The sequence below is a fragment of the Coptis chinensis genome, chromosome 6 (assembly GCF_015680905.1).
Source record: "Coptis chinensis isolate HL-2020 chromosome 6, ASM1568090v1, whole genome shotgun sequence".
Lineage (NCBI taxonomy): Eukaryota > Viridiplantae > Streptophyta > Magnoliopsida > Ranunculales > Ranunculaceae > Coptis > Coptis chinensis.
In genome coordinates this window covers 84470491-84491987 of record NC_141461.1, presented here as the reverse complement: position 1 = coordinate 84491987, position 21497 = coordinate 84470491, and the positions used below count along the sequence as shown (strand labels likewise).

Sequence of the window (21497 nt, the reverse complement as noted above, 5' to 3'; positions counted from 1 at the left end):
CGGACATATTTGGGATGGCGGTCTTCCCCGAAATTGCTTCTCAGAGGTAAATCTTCCCTTTGAGATCGGACATGTCTAGGGTAGTAGTTATCCCTGCCAATCCGATTCTCCCTATAAGTCACGGGTAATAGGGTCATTACTCCTAGAGCGTGCAACCGGGTTGATTGTGCTTGAGAAATAGGACGTTGCCGAGGACGACGAAGTGGATCGTCAAGACGGTCCCATACACTGGAATGGCCTGCATCCCTTCGTGGTCGCCTTTGATGTTGTTGAATTTGCAACATCGCCCACCGCCTTTGCCTCTTTGCCGCCTTCCTTCTCAAGTTCTGTTTAAATTTTTGACTTCGTCGTAACTCCCCGCCAACCGTATTAGGGTGAACCGGCCGTTACTATCACCTTTTCCGCTAGTTGGCGTGAGAGTAATGTCCACGTCCATATCCATGTCAATGAAGGATTGACATGGACAGACGGATTTGGATGGAGGACTACCGACTTGTCGGTTTTCTTGTTGCAAGGCTGTTAGGGTTGGTTAGTGGTGGTGGTCATACGGCTTTTTGGAGGCGGCGGTATACCGCTTACTGATTGGATGTTGAGAATTGATTCTACTACTAGGAGCAACTTGATTGTTCAATGGTTCTTGCATTGGCCGATTTGAATTTCGAGGGTTGCGAGTATTATTAGCAGGAGGAATATGTCGACTATTTGGTCTGCTTCTTGTGCTTACCATCTTGATTGTTTCACGTGATAATGAATTCTAAATTCCCCACAGACGACGCCAATTATGTTTCAGCAATAAACTGCTTCAACACAACGAGAGCAATGGTGACGAACGCACTAAGAAACAGAGGATTTTGATGTTGGGGGAGATGAAACTGAACCAAATAATGGGCTGCCACGCGTCCAAGATCTATTCTCTAGGGATCAAGTTTCCACGTAGTTCCTTATGAAAAATAGTTTGATATTTATAGAGGTAGAGTAGAGAGTCCTTGTAGCTCAAGTAATCTTGTATCTTAAGTAATTGTGATAGAGTATAACTGTCAACTGATAACTATCTCTTTGATAAGAAATGAATCTGGACATAAATCAACGTATATTAGTGGCAAGCCATGTGGCTAAGGTTCAGCCTTAGACACATGAGTTAATGGGCCTGTACATTGATCCATGATATTGCGAATTGGGCTTTAGCCCTGTTGATTAAATGAATAAAGTAGAGACCCCTACTAATGGGCGTTTGCCACGTAGGTGGGGGTCGAAACAGTATCCATTACCACTGGACTATTAGTTCTGCAGAACAATGCTGTGGTAATATTTCCCACATATGTTATACACATTCCTCTCCATTTTCTAAAAATAAGTTGTACATTATCATAACTACTGGTTTTTAGATGCACATCTCTCACTATAAGGACAGGACCTGCACCAAAGAGGAGCTGCAAATGGCATTTCTATGATTGGAATGTCTCTTTTTAGGAATTTGAAAGGGAAAGCGGAAGTAAAGACTTGACTTGGATTGTTTTGTATCTTTTGAAACTTCTAAAAGAAAGTTATCCAGATGCCGTCTGTAGGTATTGAACCTCTTCTCGCTAACCTCCACACTCAACATTTATTGACCGTACACATAATTTCTCCATAGGAATCACGTTCGCCTGGTGAACTCAAATGCTAATACTGATATCTGCTAAATGACATGTCTGTTCAGAATGTCAAAGTCTACAAAGTAATTGATAGTGAAATTAATAATCTTGATTTGAAAGAGAAGAATTGGAGTCTAACACCTATTTTCTTCTCAGGTTTATGCTTATCATAGATCTCGTCCTATGCCAATCACGTCCTACAAGTTTGGTTCCATTGATCCTATATCCGGGTAGAGCGGATGACGACAATGGACGGTTTGTCTCAAGTGTTTGTTGGAGAGGGAAGTCAAACACGGTTGTGACTGCCAACTCCACCGGGAGTATAAAGTTATTGCAGTTGGTAGAATGAGCTTACATTTTCGTATATATAACCTTAAAACAGCAGAGTTCTGATAGGACTTTGAATTTTGTAGAGGTTGAAGAAGCTGAGAACTGAGATGCCAGGAGGGTGTTCTTTCAATTTGAATTGCTATATGAATATTCTACTTTACCCTTGCAAAAGTGACATGAGAAAACATTTTGATTAAGTGTGTTTGTATTTCTTATGTACCAAAAAATATGTACTAACAGTAAAAAAATACTAACCTTCAGTGGAAAGAATTTGGAGTCCTTTCAAAGATGGTGTACCAGGGAAAAACCTTCAGTCTAGGGAAAAAAAACGAACCTTTAGTAGAAGGATGATGGTGTGTGCTTCGTGAATATTGATGTGTTTTCTTAGGATTTCTTTCTTTTTATTGGCGTATGCTTTCAATAGGTTTTTGTTGAATGCATCATGAATATTAATGTCTTTATATAGATTTTAATATGACAGTAGTTGTATAGCATAAGAATTTTGTTGTTGATCCATTAACTAATTTGTATCCATATCTATTAACTAATCCATATCCATATCCAATAACTAATACATATCAATTAACTAATCCATTATAGCACGGAATAAGTTGTGCATTTTTATGGATCACAACAAAGCAAAATTATGCATTTTTTATCGAACTTGTTCATGGGATACTCTAATGGCAACTATACACGATTGTATTACACATATATTTTCTGAATTGCTGCTTGCATTTTTTGTATGTTCCTTTGGTGTTTCTGTTGTGCTAGGACATTATATATTCGTTGTGTTATTGTTAGTTTCTCACCACGGTCTCATGGCTAGATTCTGAAAAATGATTCTTTGTGATATATCACCTGCATTAGGTACATATAACTTATGATTTTGTGAATGATTCGAGCGAACAAAACGTTTCATAATCAAGGGAATAGACCATTGAGATGTTGGAGTAAACCATGATAATTCCTATTATTAGTAAATCTGACTGGCTAGCACGGAGTGTTTTTTTTTCTCAGTTAATATATGAATCATACTCTCTAACACTGTCTATCGTATCAATAATAAATCGGTTATAGTTCTCCTATATGAAACAACAACAAAGCCGCAGCAATCACATAGTAATTTAACATTCGAAAGATGTATGGAATTATGAAAACACAATCACATAGTTCTCCCACATAAACTTCAAATCAATTTTGGCGTCCACGTATACATCCGCAGCAACGGGTTCGACGATATCTGCTAGGACTTTTGGCGCTTTTACCTTTCCTCCATACACTGAGATCTCACAAGCTTGTTCTTCTTTTTTAATTGCTAAAGAAAATTCATTAACCTACCAAAACAATATACAAACCCGAATATCAGAGCATGATCAAACCAAATATTTAAAGTTTAAAACCAATAGAATATTCTTAGCTTGTGTACCTTTGCATCAAGAGAAGGGGCATTGTGCCTAAAAAAATGAAAAAGGCCATGTTGGACTGCAACGCGAGCAAGCTTTTCAGTGTTAATATTGGAAGCACGAAGAAGCCAAAGTTGGCCCAGATCAAGATCAGGGTATGTTGGTGCATCCGATTGTGCAGCAGTTGTTGCTAAGCGTGTCCTGCATATGTACTCCAAAATGTAAGTCAGAAAGTCCAAAAAACAAACTCAACAGTATTTTATAACCATAATTTCACTGGAATCAGACTTCAATCATTGCATTAAAAATGTTAGAAAATTAACAATATTTTCCATTGTCAAAGACAAATGCTTACTTCTTACGCCCCCGGTCTACCACTTCCACTGCCGTTCTCAGGCTTTGCATTGCAATCAGAGCTCGCAATAGACACCCCAGTAGCAACACTGGTATCCCTCTCTGTTACAATCCCCATTACCACAAACAATGAATGGATAAATAAACGTAATCATAGTAGTACTTTCTAGTCTCATAGAATCATCTAGCCAGTGACCAAAGTTCATAAATGAGAAAACTACCTCGTCTAAGGTCTTTATCAAATTTCCTCAAGTACTGATCCTGCTGTTGAATATGTGCATCCACCTGTTGCATGAACGTGTAACAAATCATAACATAACATATATCTTCCATTTGGAAACACTAAGTAACAATGTTACGTACCAAATCATAGGCTTGAACAGCCAACGCAACCTTTTCATCCGCAATCCTAATGCTATGTTTCTGCTCATCAAGAGTCTCGTCAGAGAATCTAATAACAAAAGCATCAGGTGTAATGTTCCCAGACTTAATGCTGTCGCCATTTTCCAACAAAGAAACCAAGAGAGAAAAAAGAGGAAGAAATACAAAAAATAGGAGTGAAAACGAAGAAGAAAGTGTTTACAAAGTTCAAATTAAGAGGCATTTTTTCTTGTAGGTATACTGGAAAGCTTCCTATACATGGGGATGCTTCGGCAGAGGCGGGTTTGTATAGAGATAGATATCAGTTGTTACTTCAGAGGATATCACATGATCCAAATTTTTTTAAAACCTGCTTTTGATCCTACATTGACTTATTGCACCAGTAGCAGTTGTGAGTTCTGAAGTTGTTTAATTAATATGCATTAAGAACAATATGTTTTGTTCTTATTGAAGATATCACCAATTCAGTCTTTGATTGGACACACACGAAGGAGATGGATCATGGGTTCCATATCTCAATTAGAAGATGGTCATTTCTACTTGGAAGATCTAACTGCTGCAGTATTTTCGTATTTAATATTGACTACTTATCCAATTCAATTATGAGAGATGTGTTTTCGTATTTTGGGGCTCTATTATATTTGTGTGCATCCCTTACATAGTTACATTTGAATCCTTCCTGTAACAAATTAAAGGAGTCCCTATTATACTATAATTAATCATTTCCAGTCCAACGTGTTCAAGGAGTTTGAATCCGTCACTATTTTCTTATTATAATATAACTTCAAAGCTCACATTCAATCCTAATTATCTTTCTGCTATACATTAGCTTTGTGATGATGTCCAATAAAAAGAGTGCCACCATGAAGAACAAATTACCTCCATCTACAACAGGCTACTTTACCCTCAATCTTACATAACGTAAGAGGCTATTCAATATAATGTGTTTCTAGTTCTGTCTCATATAAGTTCAAGAGGTTATAATAATTAAAAGGTTGATGACACAGAGTATACTTACCTGATACCGTAATTTAACTTGAATTGTTGAATAGCGATGCTCCACGTCTAAGTCCCTCCGTATAAGTGCATGAGCCTATATACTATTAAATTGTCCATCAGAAAAGCATAGAAGAAATCCCAAGAGCTCCTAGACTCTCAAATTTACCATGCCCTGGACAGGATAAAAGATACAATAGTTAAATACTTACATAATTTGATACTCACTAAAGATAAACCCTCAGTTACTTAACCTTTCGTACTTGAAATTAGATCGGCTTGTAAGGCTATGAAGCACTCGTTTAAGATGACTACAATAATTAATAGAAAGAACAACGAATAGGGCCGCCAATAACTTAGTTGTTACTTCAGAGGATATCACATGATATCCCTATACATGGGAATGCTTCGGCGGAGGCGGGTTTGTATAGAGATAGATATCAGTTGTTACTTCAGAGGATATCATATGATCCCAATTTTTTAAAACCTGTTTTTGATCCTACATTGACTTATTACACTAGTAGCAATTGTGAGGTCTGAAGTTGTTTAATTAATATGCATTGAAGAGAGCTTGTGAGTGTAGTTCTTGAGTTGAATGTGTGTGGGAATATGTATATATTGAACGCATATTCTTCAATAAAAGTGTGTCCTTTAAGATGACTACAATGGTTAATAGAAAGAACAACGAATATGGCCCCCAATAACTCAGGCCGAAACTCTAAAATAAAGTGAAATGAAAATGTTTAATATCAACATTATTGCCCTGTTTCTGACAAAGCTCATAAAGCATTGTGACTGGTTGTTGTTGTAGATTCTCAAGCGCAACGATAGGCTCCAACAGTGGACTAAAGACCTACCATAAACATTACATAACTTTATAACTAATAAAAAACAAAAACAACATCTTCAAAAACTCAGAGTAACTTTTTACCTCCCACATAAACTTCAAATCAAATTTGGCCCACGATACAAACCAAGCATGACAAAGGGTTCGACGATATCCAAATTCAAGATGTGCCTGCAAATTTCCTACTTGATGAGCGAGTACAGGGGACTTAATCTTCTTATTCATCTGAAAGATATACCAAATCTCGAGCAAAGAAAATAGATAAGATGAACTGACCTGAAGTATCTCCATCTTCATATTTGTCTGTCGTAGTTGAGTCGAATGAAGGTGCAACTGTCTATCAATTCAGCAACCTTCAAAGAAGACGTCAGAATTACAAAAATTGTGGTTGTGTGAACCAAGTGAGCATAGCTGGTGGTGTAGGCTCATCTTTCTCGTAATCCCCCTGTCCCTGTCGACGTGGACACCCTCAATGACCTGTAAAAGGGACTGCTATTAAGTCCTAAGTGAATACCATAAAGTCACCTTGATGGGTAACAACATAGACTTCACTGCTGCAACCTGATTTCTGTTGCTTGCTTTCCCCAATGCCTACCATACAGCCACATGTATTAGATACCTAAACGATTACCCCTTCCTTTAGGTTTCTTATCACATTGTAAACTCTTTGCTTGCAAAGGCAAATGCATTTCACCGCTTTCTAGGGCCTTTGATTAGATGATTCTAAAACGCAATCACTTTTGGCGATGCCAGGATCATATAAAAAGGTTTGAAAAACATAAATAACTTTGACTAATGTTAGGTACCCTCTGTTGATCTCTTTACCACTATGCGATTGTGTTTTACTGGATGCTGGCTATGTTTCATCACTGTCAGTGTCTGTTAGGGTTTACCTCTTCTCGTTAGGGGAGAAAGGCCGGCACAAAAAAGGTAGCTTATCACCTTGCTGCCGTCGGTGTAAAGTGTAAACAATGAGGAATTCATGTACTTTTGCTTCCCTTTTGATCTTACTTTGTCAGACCTTTTAAAAGATGATAAGGATGGAGTTGTAACTTTCAGGTTTATAATATATATGCAGGTTTGGGTCTGCGCCCAACCCAGTTACCGATTCTGAGAGATTCATGTTTACAGATAATCGAGCGTGGTCGCCGACTATTTAGCTAGTACATCTAGTCATCAATCTTGTAACTTTTTCATACCTCCTCTTGATGAGAAGCTCGGCTTATATGTAAAAGAGGATAAGGACATAAAAGATTTATATGAGGTTTTAATACAGGTTAGGGTCAGCCATAACCCTTAATCTAGTACCAAAAAAAACCAAGTTAGCAGTTTTTCAAAAAAAAAAAAATACAAAATAAAATCAAGTAAGTGTGGCTTTCAATCTAGAGAATGAGATAACTACAAAACTGACTGTTTCAAAACAGCTAATGATCATAGCAAAATGAGAACTGTGGAGCCCTTTCTGAGTTCAAATGGCAAGCAAAATTAGAAAAAGAGTAGCTAGTGAACTTTGTGTACAGCTTCATCAAGAAGAACTGCAGACAAGAATCAGCAGTGAATTCCAGGAAAGGGGTACTATTACTTAAAGTCTTAAATAGCAATGTAAAATTTGAATACTATTGTTTCATTTTCTTTTTCTAGATCATATATATGTCGCTGTTCTTGTGAAGCCTGCCAGTGAATACATTAGATGGATTATGTTCTCCTTGGAGGGAGAGGCTTCAACTACAAGTGGAGTTTCTGAGTTTAAGAAAAATAAAGCTAATAAGACTTGGATCAATATTCATAAACTTTTATAACAAATGCCCGAAAAGAGACCTTTCACTTGGAAAATGTTTTACTTAAATAATATAAGAAGGCACATACTAACCTCGGAGCTGAAAAAGTGAAATAAGAAAAACTGGACCATCAATCAGTCTGACTGAAACACTAAAAAGCTATTTCTTGAAGAACTTGAAGGGCCTTCTGATGAACCTAGAATCCAAAAGAGAAAGAGGTATAGTTCGACAATTTTCCATTTTTATTTTTTTTTATTTTTTTTTTACTTTGTGAGAGAGTTTGGGGTTTTTATTGGGGTTTACCTCTTCTTGTTAGTGGAGAAAGACAGACACAAAAAAAGTAGATGAATTTTTTGGCTCCTGATTTCACGTAATTAACTCTCCCTATTTTATCGTAATTAGTTTTGCCCACGTGGACACTCTCAAAACTCTCCCTCAATTGATGAGGGGAGAGCTATAATATATACTAGATTTTGGACCCGGACATTCGCCCGGGATCTATTAAATATTTTGTGGGCTGAAAATGCTTTACAAAATGTCTCACACACATTTTCGAATCAGAATATATTTTTATTGAAAATAAACCGAAATACATTAATGACCAACGATTATGGTGCATAAGTACTTTGAAACTAATTAAGAGATCAAATTGAGATAGCCTCATCACTTTGTGGTTTAGGATATTAATCCGTAATTTTCAAATAGAATTATCTTAAACTCGATCTATCTTGTATAATAGTTTTATTATATTTATGGTGATTTAGCGGCAAATTTTTGAATCATAATATATTTTTATTAAAAATAAACCGAAATACGTTAATGAGCAGCGATTATGATACATAAGTACTTGGAAACTAAGGGATCAAATTGAGATAGCCTATTCACTTTGTGGTTTAGGATATTAATCCATAATTTTCAAATTAATAGAATTATATTAAACTCGATCTAGCTTGTATAATAGTTTTCTTAGATTTATGGTGATTTAGCGGCAAATTTTTGAATCAGAATATATTTTTATTGAAAATAAACCGAAATACGTTAATGAACAGCGATTATGGTGTATAAGTACTTGGAAACTAAGGGATCAAATTGAGATAGTCTATTCACTTTGTGGTTTATAATATTAATCTGTAATTTTCAAATAAAATTATTTTAAACTCGATCTAGCTTGTATAATAGTTTTATTAGATTTATGGTGATTTAGCGGTAAATCATCACCGCTCGTTTACTACGTACTAATGTGTACAAATCACTAAAACAGATTGATTATTTCCATATCCTCAAATAATACACTACTCCCACTTGAAAAGATTTATCATATGAACGTGTCCTACGAACGGGTGCCGTTATATTAAATTATTCTAAAAAATATTAGCAACTATGCATAGTTATGAGATATGAAAATTATATTAATTACTCATTTAAATTTCTTGCACCACTCTCTATAAAAAGGAAGCACCAAATCTTGATAAAACTAATTTTTTTTTTTTTTTTTTTATTGTTAGGTTTAATAATTAAAGTTTTGTGAGAATGCCTAATGCGGCGAAGATAATATTGAAGATACTTGAATAGCAAGGTATTCCCAATCACAATAAAAATAATTATAATAAACACTGCTTAAAATGCAAAACTATATTTGTCGAGACATTTATTCTCCCTACATAAAATACAAATATGTTTTAGGGTTATTAATTCAATGCATTTGCACCAAGTTTATGATTTTCCATTAATTATTCTTTGAGGTTAGTTTAATATAGTATGTTGCATCCCGTTTCTAATTTCTCATTAATTATTCTTTGAAGTTAGTACAATGCAGTTGCATCAAGTTTTCGATTTCCCGTTAATTATTATTTGAGGTTAGTACAGTGCAATTACATCTACTTTATGATTTCCCATTAGTTATTCATTAAAGTTAATTTAGTACGTACAGTTGCATCCAGTTTTTGATGTTTCGTTAATTAGTCTTTGAGATTAGTTCATTGCATTTGCATCCAGGTTCCAATATCCCGTTAATTACTCTTTGAGGTTAGTTCAATATATTTGCATCCGGTTTCGATTTCTGTTAATTGTTTTTCTAGGTTAGTTCGATAGTTTACAATTTCTATACGGTTTGCATACATGTAAGAGTCTGTTTTTATAAACTCACTTTTATTTTGGGTTCATAATTACTTGTAATTATTCATATGAGAAGGCTAAAAAGTGGATATTTATGCCTTGAGGTCGGTCGCGATGATGCAGTTACATCCGACTTCGATTTCTAGTTAACCATTTTTTATGTTATTTCAATGCATTTGCATCCAATTTTTGATTTTCGTTAGTTAATCTCGATTTTTAGTTTAATGCGGTTGCATCCAGTTTTTAGTTTTCCGTTAATTATTCTTTTAGATTAGTTAAATGCAGTTGCATATAATTTTAGATTTTATGTTAATTGTTCTTTGAGGTTAGTTCAATGCATTTGCATCAAGTTTCGATTTCGGTTAATTATTTTTTGAGGTTAGTTCAATGCGATTACATCAAATTTATAATTTCCGTTAATTATTCATTTAGGTTAGTTAGGTGCAGTTTCATCCATTTTTAATGTTTCATTAATTAGTCTTTGAGATTAGTTCATTGCATTTGGATCCGGTTTTGATTTTTTAGTTAATAACTCTTTAAGGTTAGTTTAATACATCCGCATCTAGTTTCGATTATTTATGCTTTGAGGTTAGTTCGATATAATTATATCCAGTTTTTATTTTCCGTTAACTATTCTTTGAGGTTATTTCAATGCATTTGCATTTAGTTTTCGATTTCCCACCAATTATTTTATGAGGTTAGTTCAATGCGTTGCATCATTCGGTTTTGATTTTATGTTAATTATTTTTGAGTAAAGTTCAATGCATTCGCATTCGGTTTCGGTTTCTCATTAATTATTATTTGAGGTTTGTTTGATGTATTTGCATACCGTTTTCGATTTTTCGATAAATATTTTTCAAGGATTTGCATTCAATTTCTAATTATCCATTAGTTACTCTCTGTCATTAGTTTAATGCAATTTGCATAAACTTTATGATTTCCCATTAATTACTCCTTGAGCTCGGTTATGTATTTGAATCAAATTTCCAATTTCCTTATAATTATCCAATGTGGTGTGTAATACCAACTTCTATCGATCCATCTCAGTAGTGTCCTTGAAAACATGACAAAAAGTAAATTATGCTTAATTTACTATGTGAGATCATCGAAGATTATCTAGTTTCGATTTCTCGTTAATTATTTTTTTAAATTATGCATGACTCACTATGTGGAATCTTCAAAGATTATCTACTTAATGGGTGTTGTTATATTAATTATTCTAAAAAATATTTGCAAATATGCATAACTATTATATATTAATATTATATTGATCACTCAACCAAATTTCTTATAACGTGAAAACCTCACTCTCCATTAAAAAAAACTCACCTTTGATAAAATTCTTCAACTTCATTTGTTTTGTTTAATAATTGAAGTTTAATTGATTTTTGTGAGATTGCCCTAATAAGGCGAAGTTCATATATATTGAAACTACTTGAATAGCAAGGAGTTCCTAATCATACGGAAAGAGATAAGATAAACATCATTTTAAATACAAAACTATACTTATCGAGACATTCCCACAACATATAATCCAACTATGTTTTGAGGTTAGTTTAATGCATTTGCATCTAGTTTCGATTTTTAGATTTATTTATATTTTGAGGTTAGTTCAATGCGGTTGCATTCAATTTTCAATTCCCATTATTTATTTTTTGAGATCGGGTTCATTGCGGTTGCATCCGGTTTGATTGATCGTTAATTATTCTTTTCGGTTAGTTAAATACATTTGCATCAAATTCCCAATTTTCTATTAATTGTTCTTTGAGGTCGGTTCAATGCATTTGCATCCAGTTTCGATTTCCGTTAATTATTTACGTGAGATTAGTTTAATGTATTTGCATCAAGTTTTCAATTTCTCGTGTTTATTATTTGATAAAGTTGCATTTGCATTTAGTTTCCGATTTCCCGTTAATTATTGTTTGAGGTTAGTTCAATGAGTTTGCATTCAGTTTCCGATTTCCCGTTAATTATTTCTTGAGGTTTTGCATCCAATATATTTTTTGAGATTAGTTCAATGCAGTTGCATCCGGTTTTTGATTTCCTGTTAATTATTTTTTAAGATTAGTTCCACGCATTGCATTATGTTCCCAATTTATAATTAATTTTTCTTTGAAGTTAGTTCAATACAGTTGCATCCAGTTTTCGATTTCCAGTTAATTTAATCTTTGAGGGTTAGCTCAATGCATTTGCATCCACTTTCTGATTTTTCGACAATTATTTTTTGATGTTAGTTTGATGTATTTGTATCCAAGTTTTGATTTTCTGTTAATTATTCTTTGAGATTAGTTTAATGCAGTTGTATCCATATTTTGATTTTCTATTAATTACTTTTTAAGATTAGTTTAATGCTTGCATTTGCATCCAGTTTTCGATTTCCCGTTAAATATTATTTGAGGTTAGTTCGATGCATTTGCATCCAGTTTTCCGTTCCCCATTAATTGTTTTTTGTCGTTAGTTTCATTCAATATTATATATATTTTAAAATATTTATCATTATTGCTTTGCCGTTATTTTTTTTTTTCATTTTCTATTATATATTTTGTATAATTGTTTTTAACTATGTTTTGAAGCCATGTTAAGGATATATTCGAAATAAGTCGGTGTTTTATCATAGATACTAAAATTGTATGATTTGTAATAGGAAATTAGTTTATACAAATCACCTATTTTTTAGCATTTTTTTTTTATTTGATCAAATATATAAGAATTGGAACACTAAAAGTGTTTGATTCGTATTTCTACAAATCACCTATTTTTTTAGTAATTTTTTTTTATTTGATCAAATATATAAGAATTGAAAATACACTTAAACTCTCAAAATATAAGAATTAGAAATACACTCAAACTCTCCAAAGAGTTCCATGTACGTGGGAGACTATTAGAAAATATTATCTTTCATATTAGAGTGCCACATAAGATAGAAAAAAAAGCTAACTCTCATATTAGAGTGCCACATAGGAGAGAGAAAATCATTCTTTAAAGGTCTCTGTTTTAGTATATAGATAGTAGATAGTAGATATATAGAGATTAATTAATAACTAACTAACCCACCCCGAATAGGCCCATTAGTTGTAGCTGGGTAAATGATCTTGGCAGGGGGGAGGGATTATGCGGACAAAAACCAAGTTGGTTGGTTTCTGTCTGTCCTCATCTCTTCTCTCTTATGTTCTTTCTCTTTGTCCCTCTCACTCTCTACGCACTCTAAATCTCCACTCCTCTCTCTCCCTCTCCGCTCACACCCCTACTGCTTAGCAGTATACTAGTTTAGATACAGATTAAAAATCAAACAACCCATAAATCAGGATGAAGGGGTCATGTTTTTCTAATTCTTCCCCTGATTAGGGCTCTAATTGGTTTTCAAAAATCAAATTTAATTTGAAGTTCAGAACCATGTACGTTTTTCTAAGGCCAACAAATGAAACAACACCAGCTCTCCAATCAAATGGGCCTTGAGTTTGGTAATGGCCCAATTGGCCCAAACTGCCGATTTGCTCTCTCAAGATCACAACTCCTGAAAAACTGACACCAACTCCCACACACAATTTTATCCAACCTCAGACCAACATGTGTAACCTTTTCAATCACAAACAACCGCTTCAACTACCCACACCCCTTCTCTCTCTCTCTTCCCGCACACTCTCACTCTCTCTCACTCTGTAACTAAAAACCATGTTCCCTCTCTTCTCTCACACTAACACTCTACACACTCACTCTCCTTCCTCCCTCTTTCCCCAACCCTCAAATGAACAAACCAACATCCACAAAAACCTTCTTCACTTCTCCCCACACTTTAACAATACACAAAACACCCTCACTCCCACTTCCCTCCACTTCCAACCACATTTCTTTCAAAACACTCTGTTCTCAATCCCCAACTCCCACTCCCATTTCAAGTCTAACTCTAAACTCCATACTTCGCATAATACCCGACTGGGCTGATGGCATAAAAGAGCGAAGAATGCAACAAAAACGATCACTGTATAACCATGAAGATTGGGTCCAACATAGAAGTTCACTTCGCCATTTACGCCATCTTCTGTCTAGCTTCTCGTCTAGAGTTATACTTTCTTTGATTCCACCAGTTATCGCGTTTACTTCTTTTGCTGCGGTTATAGCGACATATAATTCTGCGGTGTTGTGGCATTGGTTACCGGATTCTTTTCTGTTGTTGAGGACTTCTTCGCTTCCGTATCAGTTGACTGCGCCTGCGTTAGCGCTTTTGTTAGTTTTTAGGACAGAGGCGTCTTATTCGAGGTTTGAAGAAGGGAGGAAAGCTTGGACTAAGTTGATTGCTGGGACTAGTGATTTTGCTAGGCAAGTGATAGGAAGTGTTGATACCCAGAATCATGCAGTGCTTAAAAAGGCACTTCTTCAGTATATCATGGCATTTCCAGTTGCTCTCAAGGTTAGCCTAACTCTGTAATTTTGAGTCGTTGTTTCTTTCCGTCTGTTAACCGCTCTCTTTGCAGTGTCATGTGATTTATGGCGCAGATATTGCCCAAGACCTGAAGGATTTGCTTGAAGAAGATGACTTAGCCATTGTTCTTGACTCAAAGGATCGTCCACGCTGCATCATAGAATTCATTTCTCAGAGCCTTCAAATGCTACCTTTGGAGGATTCAAAGCGAGACCTCTTGGTATATCCATCTTGGCCTAGCAAAGCACTTCATTATAGTCATACGATTTGATTATGCTTTGGCTTATGGTAGGCTCAATGCACTGCAGGAATCCAAATTTACTTGTTTTCATGAAGGAATTGCTATCTGTGAACAGCTCATTGGTATCCCAATTCCTCTCTCTTACACTCGCTTGACCTCAAGGTTTTAGTGCTTTGGCATCTCACCCTTCCGGTCATACTCTGGGACGACTGCAGGTGGATCGTTGTCCCTGCTACCTTTATCAGCGCGGCGTCCTTGTTCTGCATTGAGGAAGTATGTTTCTCTTTAACAATTTTGCATTACGTTTTACTTAATTACGTTCAGAGTGCATCCTGTGCTTTCTTATGCTATTTATTCATTTCTGACCTGTGAATCCTGTGAGGCATTCTTTATCTCCTTCTCACTGCATTTTGTTTGCTGGTTATATTGATTCATGTATACAGGCATACAGTATCCATATGCATTTATCTATACAGACGTATTCCTATAAAAAAAAAAAATCTATACAGACGTACAGATAACTGTATATATTTGTTAACTTTATTTACTTCTTGCTTGGTAACTCCTTTGAGTAAACCTAGGTCAGCAATCTGCGTGATTTCCTCAGTAACGTGTTTGGGTTTTGTTATGCATGAACCAAAACTTTGGAGGGCACAATTTATGCCGGGGAATTATTTTGAGGGCTTTGTCCACTTTCTTATTGCCGAATGAAATACGTACTATGATGCAAAACTTAAATAGAACTTTGTTGTTACTGCTAACAAAGCTGCAAAGGTTTGATGAAGTTCTGCTCACTGGTGGTCATGGCTTTGAAGTGAGACCATATGCTTTGTTTGGTTCGATGTATTTACATGCAATTGCACCTATTTTCATGTAACCGCCCACAAAACAGTGTTTGGTAGCAAAATGCAAATAGGTGGTTGCTGCAACAAGTTGCAATTATGTGCACTATATAAGTAGTTTCCATGACATCCACTTACAGCCAAAAAAATTGTGTATATAGATGCAAACACGAGAGGTGGTTTCTCTTATATAAGATGTGAAAAAAAGTAGTGGGATAATGTAACCAACTTTATAAGATGTGAAAAAAAGTAGTGGGATAATGTAACCAACTTTACATCATTTTGCCTTGGGTTTACCAAGCACAAGTAAGTTGGATGCAATGCAATCAGATGCAATACAATCACATGCCATTTGCAACTATTTGTCATTTGCAACTCGGTGCACCGAACCAAACAGAGCATATATACCAAGACTCTATATGCATGCATTTAAAGTCGCTGGCTAGACTCTGGGGTGTGCCTAGGCGCCTCTAGTCTTGAGGCACAATAGTTAAACCTTGAGAATAGGCAATGGGCCTAGGACAGGCGTAAATGGAATTCTTGATCAAAGGGGGGATGGAGGAATAGTGTGGTACTATTACTACTAAATCTTCTATTGGGGAAAATTGGGGTGGGCTGCAGACCGGCCCTGCACATCCCTACCCCTACCCCCCCCCCACACTAGATCCGCCCCTACGTAGGCGAGCCTCTGACTGCACAAACAAGACACCACAGGTTCAATGGCGCCCTCAGAGGCCGAAGTTCCTATCTTCCGTCTGTTTAGAAAGCACGGTGTAACACACCAATTTTCTGCATTTACATTAACATTTCAGAACTATTTAATGTTCTTGTACTAGTTCAAATTATACATGTAACACTTCATGATTAAATCCAAAAACACTATTTACTGTAGTATGAACATAGTAAGTAGTCATCACTGGATCTATTCTAAATCTAACTTTTGATTCCCACAGTTTTGCATGTACTTCCAAACAGGCTGTGCATGTTTGCATGTGAAGATGTGAAGATTTCACTGTAAATTTGAGTTAGGTCATGGTGGTTTTTAGTAAAATAGGTTTTGTTGCTAAGTTGTAAGTAGGTTCCCACCACTAAAAACAAACCAAAAGGATGTAGATTCAGTAAAAAACTTTGCTGCCACTTCAAATCTGAAAAATGTTTACTTGTATTTGCACATTTTGAGGATAAATTTAGAGGTATGAACACCTTGAAACATCCCTGTTCTTCTTCAAAATCATTCCCTATTGTAATTTATATTTACATGGAATTCTTTACATGCAAACAAACACAGGCATATAATTCCTGTACCAAATAGCCGCTGCAAGCGAAGATGTTGAAATAGGGACCAGCATCCAAGAAATGATTTTTCATCATAAATTTTGGCTTGAAATGTGTTTACTTGGCAGAGTACTTGACATGGGTTCTTATAGGTTGGTGTTCTTATTGAGGAGCCATTTCCAATGCTTGCGCTCGATGCGATCTGCAATCAGGTTAACAACAGCATTCAAGAGGCAGTCACACTTGAGGCTGCGATTAAAGGACAACTTCTGGCGAAGCAAAAGTCCCCTGCTGACGAACACTCATCAAATGGCCGGCTCAACTCCTGAGTGGACAGAGAACACAGTTTTTCTTTTCAGTGGCGTTGTTGTCATGTGCCCTGATCAAAGCAATTTCAATGAAGACCAAAGTTACATTCTTTGCTCCTACTAAAGCTGGTAAATATGAAAGCCATTTTTTGCTTATTGTGAGTAAGTTTCTTGCTGTCAGTTACACATACAGTACTGTGTAAACAAAGTGGTTTTGCCCTGTAGAAACAAGGTGGCTCACTGGCTCATATCGAGCACAATGGAGTGTTGGTTGGATTGTTAATTAGTTTATAGACTGTTGTATTGTTGGATTTACAAACAACCTGCAATTCCTTCGAGTAAGAGTTGAATTGATGATTTGATCCAATTCGTACACAGAGTGGTCAGGCTTTAAAACCATGATATGTCTTGCAAAGACCTCTGGCATACCTCAGCAGCAAGTCTCAATGAAACTGCTTCCTGAAGCTTTTCTGACTCCTCTTTCTAGTACCAGATTTCTGATTTCAAACACTTCATGTCTTCATCCCGTCTCCCCTTCCTACCATAAATACTCATTATAAGCTTGTAATACCGAGAAGTTTTGGGATTCAGATGATCCAATAAATCACCAGACATTTTCTTCATTTTGAAGTCGCTGTGAATCGCACAGGCTCCTAAGAGTGCACCCCAAACACTGTCATCAGGCTCCACTGGCATTCCTTTAATGAAACTATAGGCTTCATCAATTAGTCCCACTTTGTCCTAAAAGATCAACCATAGTAACATATTGCTACATCTTAGGTTCAATGCCAAGTTGTTCAACCCTGTAATGAAAGATTCTTCGACCTTCCTTTAATTAACACGATAAAACTACTAGGAAACATAAGGCACATAAGGCATCTGGATCTATGCCTCTTCAACATTTTGAAGAACGCCATCAAAGCAGCCTCTTTTCCATGTAGTGACAAGTCCGCCATGGTGCTCAATGAATTCACATCTTTTTTGAGTCCTCTGAATACCTCATAAGCCAAATTCAGCTCTCCGCACTGGAGTACATTTTCATCAAAAGATTCTCTACCTACAAATCTGAATCAAGACCAAGCTTAGTGATATAACCATGGATTAATTGTTTCTCCAATTTTATAAGTCTCCCTAAATCTGAATCTAACGCTCTCTAATCTATCTGCATTATGTGAAAAAACTTGAGTACCACATCTAGCTCTCCACATTGCAAATACCCTTAATCAAACAGTCTTTCCGCTATATCCAAACTCCTGCACGTCGCATACATGTCTATCAACGTCGTTACTAATATTCTAATACTGTATCCAAATGCAATCCCGTTACAGCTGGCTCACAGCAATATGTGCATGAACAGACCCAGTCAAAATCATCAAACTATACGACCCCTTTGCAGTAACACCATAACCATTCATTCCATACCCAGAAATCATCATATTCCAAGTAACTAAATTCCTCTCCATTTTCTGTAATGATTGTTCTGTATTGAGAAAGCACGTTTCTTTTCTCCATTTTACATTCTATCGTAGTTAAGTACATCTTATAATGCCTATGCATTTATTTCTATTTTGCTATTTATCCATTTTCGGCACGATTTGCCTCGTGTATCTCAAATTCTTGCATAGATTGCCCCTTCCTTGTGCTCCCTTACAATATTTGAAAGACAGTCGTCAATGGGAGGGGCAGAGAACCTATAGCCAGACTCGCTAACATAACATAGAGCATGTAATTTTACCCGCATATCTGTTGCACTCCGTTTAAACATGATAGAAACTCTGTTTCCACAGTACCACAGTACCATGGTTCTTTTATTATCCTCTAATTGATTTCATTTGCTCGCATAAGATCAGTCCCACTTCAATACCCTTGGGCTCTTGGTACACTATAGACTTTAATCCTCAACCGCCATAGTACCGTAGAAACTTCTCCACTTGTGTCTTTGATAAAACCATCAGAGTTTAGCTCCTTAGGTGGTGCCGAAATCCTTTTGTACTTTATTTAGGATACCCAACGTCTCAACCTATCAATTGTAGTTCAATTGTTTCAGGAACACGATCAACTTCCATTTGTATGTGTTAAGGTTTCCAAACTGGAATTGGAAACCAAGCACCGCCAGCACATGTCCGCATAGCTTTGGAAATCAATACCAAATTGGTTTTTTATACGCTTTCGGCAATAGGGAGTCTATAAATCCCTGTGAACTAGTGAATTATTAATACACAACTAAGTGAGCTCATAGTGTACGTGGCGTGTAGTGTAGCAAAGTGTAGTGAGTATATTATTGGAGTAATAATTAGTGTAAGACAATAGCCAAATTTGTGAGTGCATTGTGATAGTGCAATAACATAAATTTGTGAGTGTCAAAATTGTGTGTGAGAGAGAGATATTGGTGTTTGTGTGACATTGTAAACAACTCTTTGATTATAGTGGATTTTGGTGCGCTTGTGGACGTAGGCAATTGCCAAACCACGTAAGTTTTTTGTGTTTGTTTATTATTTGTTTTTCATTATTGCTTTAGTGGTTGTATTGGTGTTCTTGTTTTGTCATTGATTCCAAGATCTTGAGGATAATTGTCGTTAGTTGTGATTAGTGTGATATCTAATTCCTAACAACTTGTATCAGAGCTTTGGTTTATGAATCGAATTATTGAAGGTGTTTGAAGAAATTCTTGAGTGGTGAACTCCATCGTTGTTTGAGACAAGGTATTTGAAGAAAATTTCTTGAGTGAAGATTACTCCACCGTAGTTTGGTTCAAGTGGGAACAATGACAACCGAGAAAATGACAACCTTGATTGAGAGGTTTAATGGTACAAACTTCAGCTTTTGGAAGATGCAATTAGAGAATTATCTTTATCAGAAAGATCTCTATGAACCGTTGGTAGGAAAAAAACATGCAGCGATGGAACAAGGAGAATGGGATTTGCTTGACAGAAAAGCATTAGCGACAATCCGATTGAGTTTGACAAATTAAAGTCTATAGCCTTCAACATCAAGAACGAGAAGACGACATTGTCTCTCATGAAAGCTCTCTCAAGTATCTATGAACAACCCTCTGCGGCGAATAAGGTGCATCTTATAACGAAGCTCTTTACATTGAGAATGTCTGAGGAAGATTCTTTTAGAGAACATTTATCTCAATATGTTCAATGAGACCAAAGACCAACTTGAGTTTGTTGAGATCACTTTTAGTGACGAGGTGATGGCTTGCGCAATTCTTGGGCAGATGCCATTGAGTTGGAAAGCTACGGTTTCTACAATTAATAGTTCTTTTGGTAAATCTAAATTGAAATATGATGAAGTTGTTAGTATGATACTAACCTAGGAGATCCGAAGGCAATCGGATAGTGCCTCCACTTCAGAGTCTGCATTGATCACAAAGAGTAAAGGAAGGAGTTCATACCCTTGTTAACAATTCGCCGAATAATTCGCGAATTGAATTTTTGAAAGGCAAAACGTATAATACTTCCGAATGTTTGAAAGATTCGCAATAATTCGCGATTTTTTGCCTTGAAACGAATAATACGAATTTTTGCTGAATTTTTCAAAAATTCGGCTAAAAAAAAAAAGAATGAAAATTCGGTTGCGTTTTTGTTATTTTTTATATACTTTATGTCTTCACTCTTACTTTAAGTTCCTCACTCTTACATTTTTAGTGATAAATTAATCCAAAAGCTTTGCTTTTATACTTTTTAGACATTATTTAAATTGTCATGTCATGGTGTGTGTGTATTTTGAAATTTGAATGGTAATTTCAATCCAAGAACAAATAAATGAAGGTACCTATGTGGACCATTCAATTGGTTTCAATGTTTTTGTAGCTAAATTGTTTAGATATGTTTGTTATGTTGTAAATAATGACAACTATTATTATTATTTACTTATATAATATCACGAATTTTTGCAACCAAACGTTTAAAATGCGTATTAATTAAATACCGCATAATTGCCTAATTGTGAATTTTGACCTAATATTTGACCGCACCATTTTTTGAATCACCCGAATAATTCGCTAATTATTTCCGTGCAATTTTGCCGTATCCCGAATTGCTAAGTGGTTTATGATAAGTGGTAACGTTATAGACATTCAATGAATACTTTTGGTATCACCGCATATTCTCTAGAACAATTTTGCCATTACCCTATTCATACCGCATACCTATGTGTATAACGTTAGTTTTCTTTTAGGTTTGATTTTCTTGGTTGGAAGAATGTAATAACGTAGTTTACTTTTTTCATGGCATAAGGACATGGTAGTGATGAATTTTATTTGGAGAGTTTGTTTTGATGTTTTATTTGGAAGGATGTTATCTTAATAAAGAGATTGCGGATAATTGTTGGGATTATTGTTATTTAAGTTGTTTCTTTTATGACATGGATATTAGGGTTTTATGTGTAGTATTCTCCGTCATAGCTCGGGTTTTAAACAAGTGAACCTAGTGATGTTTGAGATAATTATATTTCAAATATTCACTTTGTTATTGTTTAGAAATTGGCCGTGACATTTTGGTATCGGAGCTTAGGTTAGCCTAGATAGTGAAGGTCTAGGTGATCCCGGATTGTGGTGAATGGG

At 35.7% G+C, this 21497-nt stretch overlaps 2 protein-coding genes across 3 annotated transcripts; one reads left to right on the top strand and one right to left on the bottom strand.

Annotated features, from left to right (window-relative positions):
• Positions 1-2912: 2912 nt before the first annotated feature.
• LOC147494969 (ribonuclease 3-like protein 2) lies at positions 2913-8097 on the bottom strand. 2 transcript variants are annotated; one of them, XM_086566135.1, is made up of 10 exons: positions 7819-8097; positions 6510-6539; positions 6225-6425; positions 6033-6119; positions 5124-5276; positions 4088-4217; positions 3946-4009; positions 3726-3826; positions 3394-3571; positions 2913-3301 (listed from the first exon to the last, which is right to left on the bottom strand). In XM_086566135.1, exons 8-10 carry the CDS (start codon positions 3773-3775, stop codon positions 3116-3118), a joined length of 414 nt encoding a protein of 137 aa, XP_086422261.1. In that variant the 5' UTR covers positions 3776-3826; positions 3946-4009; positions 4088-4217; positions 5124-5276; positions 6033-6119; positions 6225-6425; positions 6510-6539; positions 7819-8097; the 3' UTR covers positions 2913-3115. The 2 variants fall into 2 exon arrangements, with proteins under 2 accessions (XP_086422261.1, XP_086422262.1); XM_086566136.1 differs by lacking the exon at positions 6510-6539.
• A 5361-nt stretch (positions 8098-13458) lies between these two features.
• On the top strand, positions 13459-17149 carry LOC147494968 (voltage-dependent chloride channel 1, chloroplastic-like). The gene is given in 5 exon segments (XM_086569458.1): positions 13459-14249; positions 14314-14481; positions 14570-14666; positions 14669-14775; positions 16772-17149. Coding segments are annotated over 5 exon segments (1212 nt in total). The 5' UTR covers positions 13459-13586; the 3' UTR covers positions 16949-17149.
• Positions 17150-21497: the final 4348 nt, after the last annotated feature.

Excerpts from the sequence above, each read along its gene's own strand:
- LOC147494969 (XM_086566135.1), bottom strand. The coding sequence starts at position 3,775 with ATGCAAAGCCTGAGAACGGCAGTGGAAGTGGTAGACCGGGGGCGTAAG. Across the intron at positions 3,572-3,725 it reads GTAGACCGGGGGCGTAAGAA|GACACGCTTAGCAACAACTG; the intron begins GTAAGCATTTGT and ends GTACATATGCAG. Across the intron at positions 3,302-3,393 it reads CCCCTTCTCTTGATGCAAAG|GTTAATGAATTTTCTTTAGC; the intron begins GTACACAAGCTA and ends TTGTTTTGGTAG.